General features: G+C 44.9%; 1 protein-coding gene across 3 annotated transcripts in view; it reads right to left on the minus strand.

Annotated features, from left to right (window-relative positions):
* MTRF1L (mitochondrial translational release factor 1 like) overlaps positions 1-12,245 on the minus strand; it is a 22,357-nt gene extending 10,112 nt beyond the window's left edge. Inside the window, exons 1-3 of one of the 3 annotated variants that reach the window (XM_030556606.1) lie at positions 11,945-12,245; positions 3,486-3,565; positions 611-794 (exon numbers count right to left, since the gene is read on the minus strand). In XM_030556606.1, the coding sequence (XP_030412466.1) occupies positions 611-794; positions 3,486-3,565; positions 11,945-12,245 (565 nt within the window). Of the gene's footprint in view, positions 1-610; positions 795-3,485; positions 3,570-11,944 lie in introns of those variants that run through there. The other 2 variants (XM_030556607.1, XM_030556609.1) reach the window with 2 other exon arrangements.
* Between the last annotated feature and the right edge of the window lie 1,146 nt (positions 12,246-13,391).

Raw genomic sequence — 13,391 nt, forward strand, 5'->3', positions numbered from 1 at the left:
ATTTACAATTGAGCATGTGTGTGATATTAAGCATGTGCATTTTTGGTGCAGATTAGTGAGGTTTTATTGTACATTTTTACTGAAACAAAATTTAAATGGATGAGAAAATATTTGGCACAAGATAACATTTCAGATAAATTCAAGATATTTCATCTTAGTCACCGAACATAATTTTAATTCACAGTGCCCCTTTTTGTCCCAAAGCACCCACAGCACTGAACAAACATTCAGAATACAACAGAATGATCATATAAAAACAAGAATATTAAATAGCTATATAAAACAACTGTTTCCAAATCAATACAAAACATACTTAATATATATAAACATACCAGTATGCAGATATCTTCACCTTGAACATGTAACTTCAATTCATATTGATTTTTCTCAAGCTACGCCAACTACATTGTGTGAAGGTATAGATTTTCATCCTTTCATTCTCACAGTAAAAATTGAGAAAAATCTTGTTTTTTGAGACAGCTCCACTGATTCTGTTTACTTAAATTTGGAGGTGAAGTGCTTGTAGGCAGGCAACAAAACCCTCATGTAAGTACACTGCTTTTAACTATTCAACTTTTTGATTCAAGTTATTAGAGCATTAATTACTAACCTATTTCACTTGGAAAATATTCCAGTATTTCAAATCTCCAGTTTTTATATGCAGCATATTGTTGATACATATCAAATATCTCTGCAGTGAACAGCATGGCTTCCTGTCCACCAACTCCAGCAGTTACTTCCATGACCAAATCACTGTTGTCTATTTCTTCTGAAGGAATCAAATGCAATACTATCTGTAAATACAAAAATTACACACCATTTTACCTGTTTAAGGGCTTGTCTACACTAGCAAGTTTCTGTGCAGTAAAGCAGCTTTTTGTGCTCAAACTGCAGACGTGTACACTCTGCCAAGCCACTTTGTGTGCAGAAACTCCTCAGTTGCAGCGCTGCAAACAAAACAAAAACAAAACACCTCCACAAGAGTCATAAGGCTATTTGCACAGAGGCTCCAGCTCTCTATTGCCAGTGTAGACACTTGATTGCTTTCTGCACTGTAATTGGCCTCCGGAGCTGTCTCATAATGTCTCAAGTGACCGCTCTGCTCATTGTTTTGAACTTGGCTGCCCCGGAGACATGTGCCCCTCCCCTTTCAAAGCATTATTTCTGGCAGTGATTGTGTGCTGTGCTGATCTGCTCTGGGATACAAAGCAAGCCATTAATGTGGAATGCTCACGCTGTTGAACACAGGGGCAGGTAGCTTGGCACCCATGCATGTGTGAGAGTGTAAGAGAGATTGAAGTGCAGAGATCTCAAGGAGGGAGGCGGGGGCTGATGTCAGGGTTTCCCCCTGCCTCAGGACTGGTTGCTTCCTGTCGCTGTTTGAACTTACAAGACAGCATGCTGACACAAGCTCTGTCCCCCAAAATACACTGTCTCTTCCCCCCCTCCATACACACACACACACACTCCCTGTCACATACTCTTCCCCACCACCCCTTCAGTTGAAAAGCAGCTGGCAATGCAGTAGGATGCCCCTGGAACAATGGGATTGGGAAACCTGCATCATGTGATGCTGTGCCTGCCCCATGAGGCATTGCAAACCCTTCCCAAAGCACCCTGTGGCCAGTTTCACAGTGGGATAGTTACCACAATATATTACTGTCTTTGCCGTTGCAAGAGCTGCTAATGTGGATGCGCTCCAGCGTCACAAGGAGCACAGCGTGGACACGCAACAGCGGTTTAATTCCAGCGGTTTAATAAAAGTGGTATAATTTGTGGCGCAGAAACTTCCCAGTGTAGACATATCCTAAGATTTTCTTCTCCTGACACCTCAATGCATACTTGAAATATTTCACTATGTTCAGATGGTATGAAAATATCACACAAGCCGTCAATTATTTTATTTTGCAGTCTGTTACGGTAGCTCCTTGACATTCTCCAACTAGGTAGTTTTCTTAATGCTCTTTCTTCCCACATAGTGTTTAAGCTCAACCTACTTTTTTTTGTACTATAATTTTCCCCAGGCAACTCCCATTAATACATGAATATATAATACTTATTAGCATTTATCTGTAGACTTCAAGGAAGGTAAGTATCGTTATCCTCATTTTATCGGTAGGAAACTGACGCATAGGTGAAATAACCTGCCCAAAGTCATACAGCAGATCAATGGAAGTCCTAGGAATAGAACCCAAATCTCCTGACTTCCAGTCGGTGCCCTTTTTGTTACTACACTACCTCCCAGAAGACTAACACGAATCAAGTGTGCATTTGTTGGGCAAAGCCTTTTTTGTGTTTGTCTGTGATGGTGAAAGGCTCTCTTCAAGTTGACCAGCAAAACCTTGCACAGATTTCCATTAGCCAGAAGAGACCTCTGCTTTTGGAGACTACAGAAATCACTGACCAATATCTGGAAATGGAAAGTCTTTTTTAAACTGAGATTTCCTTTTAACTCAATACTAGCTTATCAACTAAGTAGCTCTGTAACTGAAAAGGTTCGGAAATGTGTCATGGAGTTGTTCAAGATTTTTGTTTTGTTTTATTTTGTTATTTTTTTTAATCAGGAAAGATGTGAATTTGTATTGATCACAAATTAAAAATGCACTGATATTAAAACCTGAAAATACATCAATAGCCTTTATAAAACAATTTTACATATTGGACCAAGCTTGCTTTAAACACTTCCCTGTAATGTTTTCCACCCATTACTGCTTGCTTGTACTGAGTACAGTTTCTCTATATATCTTTGTCTTATCTGTTCTTCCTGTAAATCTATACATTTTTGTATGTTTACCAAAAAAAAATAAACATATAAACCAACTGTCATTTTGGTGCTGGATGAGTATGTGGCAAAATTAATCAATTTTCTTTAACAGATCAGATTTAGGGGAAAAAATAGCTTTTTACCTTGTTATTGTGCACATTCCAGAGGGAATGATTTTGATGACACTTACTACTATGCAGATGCCTACACAAACTAACAAGTGAGAACTAGTTACATAGTTTAAAAATGTCTTTTGTAAAAGCAATAGCCTACTCTCACAGTGATCCTATGTGTATTTGCCCTTATCAATTGATAAAGGCCCTGGGCACATACATATAAGCAGTAAAACTAATTAACAGTTTCTCTTGCAGCCAGAGAACAGAAGAAGCCTTATTAGCATTTATAGTTTGAAATTCTTGAGAAGTGCCCACATAGGGCTCTATAAATACAAATAAATGCCTTTCAGGGATAGTCTAGGGATATTTCGTCCATGAAGGGATGGATTACCTCTCAAGCCCTGTATTTCTGTGATTCTATAATATGTCAACTTTGCAGTTCTTTGCTAGAGACATGGGATTGTGTTTCATTCTATCAACTGTAAAAAATGAAAAACTAATCTGAATGAAGTTGTATGGTCATAAATGAGGACAGGATTTGGCTAGTGCTCATTTAACTTTGAATAGTAGATGGATATATGACGTTACTTTATAAAGGACTATACCTGGCGCTTCAATTCAGTTATCTCTTCCTGACAGGAAACTATTTCCTCTTCTGCAAGCTTCTGCAAATCTTCATTCTCATCTGCAATATTGGAGTGAGTTAATCCTCAATAGCTATGATTTACACAATCTCATTAATCCGCCCTCCACAATAGCTGTATGACAAACCACAATTCTTACTGAATAAAAACATATTTTGACGTCATTAAAAGTTGAAGACTATGATATGTTATTACCTTAGACCTTAGTCCATCCCCACCCCCACATTTGCCATAATATGTGATAGAGATGAATAATTATTTTAATAGTATTTTCTGGTTTTGTTTATATGAGATATGGGGTGATCCACCCTATTTAATCTCTCTCTATTCTATCCAGAAAGAAATGTGAAAACTAACTAGGAGTTAATCTTAAAATTCTCTATTTACCTAAGGGTTTGGCTGTATCACAACATTCCCACCTCTACCTCACTGCTCAGCACAGATGACATTTCTTGAATAATACAAGCAATTCTTAAAATAAATTAATCCAGCCCAGACAGACTTTTAAACAGCCCACCGTTACCACTTCTAGCAATGAAGGGGGACTGTTATATTTGTCATGCCCATTCAATCCTTGGTTGTTCTTCTGCAATTATCAAGAATGGTGCCAAAGTGGTGGTAGTTTTTGTGAAGCTTACACCAGTACACTGGACACCGAACTAAAAATACTACTTATATATATCCAGCACACAGGCCAAACCTGTCATTATACTGCAATAACTCTTGGCCACTTCTGCTTTTGACTGGATTCTGAATAGTAACCCAGAAGCTAAAGGTCTTATATACTATTACCAATCATCTCAGAAAAATGTTTTCAAAGCATACAGTTCTAAAACAATAGTTTCTTTTCAATATAAAAACAAACCTTTTTGATGTATAATAGCTGAAAAAAAATTACATTTAATGTTGAAAGCTGAAAACTGTTGTGTACCTATCATTAAAAATTTCACTGGAATAGTGTTTCACTGTAAAATTCCTGACCATGCCTGATTTTAGATAATACCAATATTTGTACACAAGCTTTTTTTAAGACCAGTTGACAGAAAAAAGGCTTTGCCGATACAGCTATATTGGTAGAGCTATATCAGCAGAGCCCCGATTGGAGATGCAATTTATATGGGCATAAGGAGATCTTTGCGGGTATCGTTAAATGACCTCCTAAACGACAAGGACTCTTTTGCTGATATAACTATGTCTACACAGGGTTTTGCCGGTATTGCTGGGCTCGTCACATCTATGCCAGGAAAACATTGTTACCTAGTCTTAGGCTCTGTCTACACTGGCAAGTTTCTGCGCAGTAAAGCAGCTTTCTGCGCTATAACTCCTCAGGTGTACATACTGCCAAGCCACTTAGTGTGCAGAAACTGCACAGTTGCAGTGCTTTAAAAAAAAAAACAACATCCCAACAAGAGGCATAGAGTTTTCTGCACCAGGGTTACAGCGCTGCGGTGCCAGTGTTGACACCATGGCGATTACAGTGCTGTGATTGGCCTGCAGGAGGTGTTGAACAATTCCTGTTCTCATCTCTCTGGTCATCGGCTTGAACTCTACTGCCCTGTCCTCTGGTGACCAACAACCATCAACTCTACCCCGTAGCTTCCTTTGGAAATTTGAAAGTCCACTTCCTGTTTGCTCGGTGATGCGTGCAGTTGTCTCAGTGCATGTTTCCAGGTGACCACGCCTGCTCCACACACCAGGCAATCCCCCGCTTGGAGCAATGCCGAGCTGCTGGACCTCATCAGCATTTGGGGAGAGGAGGCTGTTCAATCCCAGCTGCGCTCCAGCCGTAGGAATTATGATATCTATGGACAGATTTCACGATGCATGACAGAAAGGGGCCATGATCAGGACACATTGCAATGTAGGGTCAAAGTGAAGGAGCTGCTGAAAGCCTACCACAAGGTGCGGGAGGCAAACTGCCACTCCAGTGCTGTGCCCACGAGCTGCCAATTCTACAAAGAGCTGGGCATGATACTGAGCAGCGATCCCACCTCCATCGCGAAGGGCCCTGTGGATATTTTGTTGGCTTGTGTGCCAGTTGAGAGTGTACTGAGCCAGGAGGAGGAAATCTTGGACAAGGATGTGGAGGGGTACCCAGAGGCAGAAGATGACTCGAAGGCCAGAGATGCATGTAGCCAGCAGCTCTTTTCTATCCTGGAGGAGCCTAGGCTATCATAGCTGTCGGAGACTGGCAAAGCACAAACAGGAGAGGAGGCCCCAGGTAAGTGGATCTGATTTTGGGAATTGCTGAAGCGAGCTGTTGGGGGTAAGGCGGTTGCAGAAGGCAAGGCTTGTCTCCCACCGCATGCCTCGTATAAGCGGCAGAACAGGCTGTTGATTGACTCCCTCACTTCACGGGAATCTCCCTCAGAGATCTCCAGGAAACTCTTGTGGAGATACTGGGCAATCCGCTGCCGCAGGTTCTTCGGCAGAGCTGCTTTGTTTCTTCCCCTACTCACGGTAACCTTCCCGCACCACTGTGCCGTCACAGGGGGGCAGGGAGAGGGGGGCATTGCTGAACACAGGCAAGCTGCATAGAGGCCAGGGTGGAAGCCGCAGGTTTGGAGAAGACCCTCCCTTGATTCCCTGTTCACCCTCAGCAGCGAGATACCTTCCATAATGATCACATCCTGTGGAAAGTGTGGGGACAGGAATGATTATCACCCCCCTCCCCCCCAAAGTGTTGGCTCTCCCCAAGAGTCACATGCCCAATGTACAGAAGGGTCCAGGAAGAGTGATTTACCCTGTCCCTGTGGCCACTCACCATTTTGGGGGTCTTGTGGCTCATGTGCTTGCGTGGGGTCAGCCAGATAGTGACAGGTGTGTGAGTACTGGCTGTGTTTTAATACAATACTGCTTCTGTAAAATGTTGCATTTAAAAACTTCACAGAGATGACCTCGGGAGCCCAGCCTCCTTCTTTGTTATCGGTGGCTGAACAGCTGTGCAGAATTAAAAGTGGCCAAGAAAAACTAAGGAGGACTTTCTGTGTGAGATTATTATGTACTCCGCTGCCGAGAAACAGGAATTGAAGAAGTGGCAGGACAGCGAGAAGAGGGACCGAAGGGAGAATGTGGCATACCAGAATAAAGCCATGGAGCAACTCTTAACGTTATGGAGCGCCAAGCAGACACACTCCAGGCTATACCAGCTCTTCAAACCAAGCAGCTCCCCTGCACCAGCTGTCACAAAACTCTTTCTTATGTGCCCCCCCAGACACCACCATCACACTTTTATCAACCTCCTGGCTCCAATCTGTTCCAGCAGCATTCCACTCCTCCCTCCTCACTGTCCAGCACTGCAGACTCCCACTACCCACTGCACTCAACACCCATCCCTCTGCAGTTTGGCCCTGCTGAAGTACAGTACCCGCTGCATTGTACTCCAAAGGAGAAGACTGGATATAATCCGAGGACATACATAAATCTTAAACTGTCCCGGGACCCCTCCTCCTCCTGAGGCCTTCCCTTCCCCCATCCCCTTCCCTGCTGACATTTTTTTTGTTTGACTCTCTCCTCCGGTTGTTGTCTTTTAATAAAAGAATTGTGTTGGTTTGAAAGCAATCTTTATTCTATAAATTGAAAACAAAAAGAGCTCTGCAAAGTAACATACAACTATGTTAAACCCCCTTATTGCATCATGTGCACCAATCAGCTCCTAGCATTACAAGCACTGCAATCTCACACATAGCAACAAGTATTATTGGCTTTCATCTTCAAATTGCTTCCTCAAGGCATCCCCGATCTTTATGTCCACGCGCTGTGCCCCTCTAATAGCCCTGACCTCTGGCTGTTCAAACTCACATCCTCCAGGCACTGAGCCTCTGGGGTCCAGCCCTGAGTAAAGCTTTCACCCTTTCCTTCACAAATATTATGGAGCATACACTATGCGGCTATTAGCATAGGCATACTGTCATTGGCCAGGTCCAGCTTCCCACAGAGGCAGCACCAGTAGGCTTTTAGGGCTAGTCTACACTGGCAATGTTAAAGTGCTGCCACAACACTGCTTTTAAAGTGGATTGTGTAGTCGAAGCAGAGCGCTAGGAGACAGCTCTCCCAGTGTTCTAAAAAAACCCACCTCCACGAGGGGCGTAGCTACTGGCACTGGGCGGGTTCACCGTCTACACTGGCGCTTTATAGTGCTGAAACTTGCTGAGCTCAGGGGGGGTGTTTTTTCACACCCCTCAGTGAGAAAGTTGCAGTGCTGTTAAATGCCAGTGTAGATAAGCCCTTAAACAGCACACTCAACAGTCATTCTGCACTTGCTTGGCCTGTTGTTGAATCGCTCCTTGCTGCTGTCAAGTTGCTCCGTGTATGGCTTCGTAAGCCACGGCATTAAGGGGTAAGCGGGGTCTCCCAGGATCACAACAGGCATTTCGACTTCCCCTATGGTGATCTTCTGGTCCAGAAAGAAAGTCCCTGCTCGCGGCTTCTTGAACAGGCCAGTGTTCCGAAAGATGCGTGCGTCATGCACCTTTCTGGACCAGCCTGCATTATTGTCTGTGAAACGCCCACGGTGGTCTAAAAGCGCCTGGAGAACCATTGAGAAATACCCCATGTGATTAACGTACTTGGTGGCTAGGTGGTCTGGTGACAGAATTGGAATATGCATGCCATCGATGGCCCCTCCGCAGTTAGGGAAGCCCATTTGTGCAAAGCCATCCACAATGTCACACACGTTGTCCAGAGTCATGGTCTTTCGGACTAGGATGCGATTAATGGTGCTGTACACTTCCATCAGCATGAGTCCAACAGTTGACTTTCCCATTCCGAACTGGTTAATGATCAATTGGTAGCAGTCTGGAGTAGCCAACTTCCACAGTGCAATTGTCACACGCTTTTCCAACGACAAGGCAGCTTTCATTCTTGTGTCCTTGTGCCACACGGCTGGGGAAAGCTCATTACACAGTCCCATGAATGTGGCTTTCCTCATCTGAAAGTTCTGCAGCCACTGCTCATCATCCCAGACGTGCATGACGATGTGATCCCACCACTTGATGCTTGTTTCCCGAGCCCCAAAATGGCATTCAGCTGTGGTCAGCACCTCTATAAATGCCACAATCTCATGTTGTATCTTCTATGCGTGGCAAGAACAATGTTGCACTCCATCTGCCTTTGTAGTTTAAGGAATAACTCCACTGCCACTTGTGACGTGTTAGTCAGAGCGAGCAGCATACTGGTCAACAGTTCAGGATCCATTCCTGCAGCCTGAAGAGGCAGGGTGCACAGTACACAAACCGTTGAAAGATGGTGCCAAAAGCAGACAGAAGCTAAGGGATTTCTGGGATGCGAAGCAACGCATCACGGGTCATTGGGACAGTACCCAGGATGCCCCACAATCCCTTCCACCTTCCCACAAGTCCTTGCGGCAGAAGAGAAAGAGGTGCTCTGTGGGATAGCTACCCAGAATGCACTGCTGTGAATACCGCTGCAAGTGCCCAAGTGTGAACATACTATTGCACAGGCAGCTGACAATGTGAACACACAACAGCGGTTTCCCTTCAGTGCTCTCTGAGCGGTGCTGTAAATGCCGCTGCTGTAACTTTGCCAGTGTAGACATGCCATTAGGCTACCAAATACAGTTTCACATACAACAAAACACCACATCCAAAACAATCTATTAAGAGAACACTCTGACCTCACTGAAAGGAGAAGGCTCTTTGTGTACAGCCTACTCAGAAAATGAAGATGTGACTGGAGTGCAGGTAGGCATATCCACACCAGCTTTAATCCAGCTAGCATAGATAATAATAGTAGTGACGACATGGCAGTAAGGGCTTCAGTGCAGATTAGCTCAATTAGGTACACAGGGTCCTTGGTGGGCTTGTGCTCAGGTGACTAGCCTGCACTGAAGTCCATGCCACCACATCTTCATTACTGTTGTTATCCATGCTAGGTAGATTAGTGTGGGTATGCCTACCTGGGATACAATTACACCTGTGTAGATATACCCTCAAGCGTCTGCTGCTTGAACACAGGGAGGGATAAGGAAACAGTATCAGCATGGATTAAGCAGGTGTGCATTAAACAAACACATACCCCTTCCCTCCCCAGTTCAGTTAGTAGATAGATATAGAGCATCTCTTTCAACGAGTCTGCTCTCTAAACTGCATTGCTTCGGCTGCACTGCTACTCTTTGCTAAGAGCCTTTCACTCCCCTGCTACTTCTGTTGGCTTCCGAGTTTCAGTCTGAATTAAACTTTGGACACAAGAAGCCTAGAGTAACATACAAAAGATGCTCTTTTATATTGCCAGCCTCAGAAAAATAAAAATATCCTCGAGGGAACACTGGTAAAGAAAGAGTGCAAAAAAGTGGTGTTTGCCTTTTTGCTAGATGTGCAAATGCAGGTTAGAAGCATAAATTGTCATGTACACTCAAAAGACCAGATGATGCTCTAAACAAGGATGGATGGACTCAAAAGTGATTTGCAATAAATGCTTTTTTAAATTGTGATTAAGAAAGTAGCTGTATCTTTTTTTCTTCCTCTATCTAGAAGGGAAATGCTGTGCACTGTTCAGTTACTGGTGCTTCATTATTTCCCACACATGTTCAATTCTAAATTGACCTGCTGGTATGTTTAAAGGATGGATCATTAAATAAAGATGGTGATCTGCATTTACAGAAAGGCTCTCAATCCCACGTAAGCCTCATGTTAAAGGCTTAAATAGTGTGTAAAACCTTGATCTAGCGCTCTTCACTAAACTGAATATTACCCATTATATGAGCATACTAGCCATGTTAGTCCCAGGATATAAGAGACAAGGTGGGTAATGTAAGAGGTGAAAACATTATCTAAAAGTTTTATCTATTACCCATTGTGAATTATAGGGCCATATCATAGTAGGCAAAAAAGGGTGAAGTTTTGAATTATGATAGCATAGTCAAGTTATCTTAGCACAACCAAAAGCCCCATTAGGCCTTACTGTCACTAGGAAAGAAGGTATGCTTTTAACTAATTAATTTAACATGTGTTAAAACCCTGATGTAGTCAACGTTATTTTTAGTTTTAACATGTAGTCAAGTCATGTGGTCAAATAAACTGTAGGCTCCCCACTACCTCAAACAGCTAATATGTTAAAGTACAACTGCTTGTCTACACTAGGATTTTAATGTTAAAATACACATTTTTCCTACTGACAATGAGGTCTAAGGCTATATCTTCACTGCCAAAAAAGGTGGGTACCATTTTGCAGTGAAATAACTAATACAACCAAAACAATCTGAGAACAACCAAAAAAAAAAAAAACAATCTAGGGGCCTGAGTTACACTAAAACTTATTTCTACATAGTTACAGAGCTCAGGGCTGTGAGAAATCCACACACCTCGGCGCTGTAGTTACGCTAACCTAATCCCCAGTCTAGACACAGCTAGGTTGATGGAAGAATACTTGTGTTAATCTAGCTATTGTTGCTTGGGAAGGAAGTGTTTCTGCAGCAACTGAAAAACCTATTCCATCACTGTAGGCTTCATCTACACACTATGATGTTATGCTGGGATAGCTATTCCACCAAAACTATGCCACTATCATCCCCATAGCATAGACATAGTCTATGATTAAAAAGTCAAATGACGGCCAGGTGGAGGTGGCTGAATTATTTCTATTTAAATCTTTTCATTTGTAATTGTTCAATGAAGAGCCTATACAAGCAAATTTTAGCCCATCAACTATTTGAAAACTGACAGTTATGATCTTTTATAGTCTGGGGAAAATATAGCATGTTAGAAAATATTCATTTTGGGCCTGTACACACCAGGATAAGGTAAGTGTTTTGCTAGCACATTTTAACACAATACTGTCAACATGCAAACATTAAAAAATCATTTGTCAGGCCCCTCAAAAACACGAGCTTTTCTAAAAGTAATTTTATTATTTGCTTTCTTCTTATGGAGCCTTTAGGGTTCACATTTAAATTTTTTCTCTGCATCCCTGAAGGCTAGAAACTTTTTTCAAAAATGAAAGCTGTGATTCTGACTTAAATAAAAACAATTGCAGAAACTATGGCACAGATCCCCAAGGGGATTTAAATACTAGACAGGACCGTCAGGAACACAAGCCCAATGAACACTCATTGCTACTGAGAAATTATTTCAGATTAAGGTAAAGTGTGAATTTAAAGTGGAACAGCTATTGCTGATTAATACCTTCTGTGCACGCTCTTATTTTGCAACATGAGTTCCTTAATCTGATTCGGATTAAGCTAAAATGCAATAAAGCACTCTTAATTCCGGAGTTAATCAGGAATTAACTCCCCGTGTAGACAAACTCCGGAGTTAGCAGCCACAGGCGCGCGCACACAGAACCTGGAATTCGCGAGTCCGGGCGGGCGGGATCCAGCAGAGCACGTGGGCGGAGCCGGAGCCAGAGCCAGGGGGCGGGGCCATGCGCGCTCGGCCGTTAGTGGGGGGTGAGGGGTCTCTCACCTGCTCGTGCTAGTTCTTGCGTGTCCCGCAGCTCCTGCTCCTTTGCCCACAGCCGCTGTATCCGCGCTCGCAGCTCGGGGCCGCCCCGAACCCCCGCCTGCTCCTCTAGGAAGCGGCGCAGCGCGGGGGCGGCGAACAGCGTCTCCAGGCCGGGCCAGGAGCTCAGCGGGCGCCGCGGCTCCTGCGCGGCACGTCCCCCGCACACAGCGGCCCCGGCGGCGGCCCCGCGGCAGCTCCTGGCGGGGGGCGGGGCCGCGCGCAGCCCTTGCGCTGCGCGGACAGTCCGCGCGAGCAGCCGCATGCCCCAGGCGAAGGACCCGCTGCGGAAAAGACCGAAGCCACTCGGGTTTTTCTCCAGCCGGAAACGCTCGGCGGGCACCCCTTCAATACCGGAAATTGCCGAAGCCGCTCGGTTCCCCGCAAGCTTCGGAAATAGCCGACGAGGTTCGGGTTGATCGTAGCAGGGATCGGATTGGACGGCCAGGAGGAGGGGGCGGAGTGAAGACAGTCCCAGGGTCGACAGTGTTGGGGGTGGGGCGTGTCTTAGCCGCTGGGTCCTCGCTCGCTACAGGAAGCAGCAGCTGGAACCTTCGCCATAGACTGGGAAACACTCAGGGAAGGTGTGAGACAGGCACTCGTGATCATCACCTGGCGTCCCCGCAGCTCTTGCTCCCTTCCTAGCTAAACATCCCTACAGCCTCTACCCCCTCCTAGCTAAACATCCCTACAGCCCCCGCCCCCTCCTAGCTATACATGCCTACAGCCCCTAAACATCCCTAAGCTCCTGTGCTATTCTGCATCCCTACAGCCCCTATACATCCCTGAACCCCCTACACATCCCTACAGCCCCTGTGCCGTTCCTAGCTATACATGCCTACAGCCCAACAGTCCCTGCTCTCCTCCTAGCTATACATCCCTAAAGCCCCTGTACTATGCCTAGCTACACATCCCTACAGCGCCAATATATCCCTACAGCTCCCGTGTGCTTCTTAGCTAAATATCCCTACAGCTGCTGTACATCCCTTCAGCCCCTGTGCCTTCCGAGCTGTACATCCCTACAGCCTCTATACACCCTACAGCCCCTGCGCCCCTCCTAGCTGTAAGACCCTACAGCCCCTGCGTCCCGCCTAGCTATTCATCCCTAAAGCCCCTATACATCCCTACAGCCCCAGCGCCCTTCCTAGCTTTTCATCCCTACAGCATCTGTGCAGTTCCTAGGTAAACATCCCTACATCCCCATACATCCCTACAACCCCTGCTCCCCTCCTAGATATACATACCTACAGACCCTATACATCCCTACTGCCCCTGTGCCGTTCCTAGCTATACATCCCTACAGCCCCTATACATCCCTACAGCCCCTATAAATCCCTATGGGCCCTGTGCCCCTCCTACCTTTACATCCCTACAGCCCCTGCACTGCTCCTAGCTATTCATCCCTACAGCA

The sequence above is a fragment of the Gopherus evgoodei genome, chromosome 3 (assembly GCF_007399415.2).
Source record: "Gopherus evgoodei ecotype Sinaloan lineage chromosome 3, rGopEvg1_v1.p, whole genome shotgun sequence".
Lineage (NCBI taxonomy): Eukaryota > Metazoa > Chordata > Testudines > Testudinidae > Gopherus > Gopherus evgoodei.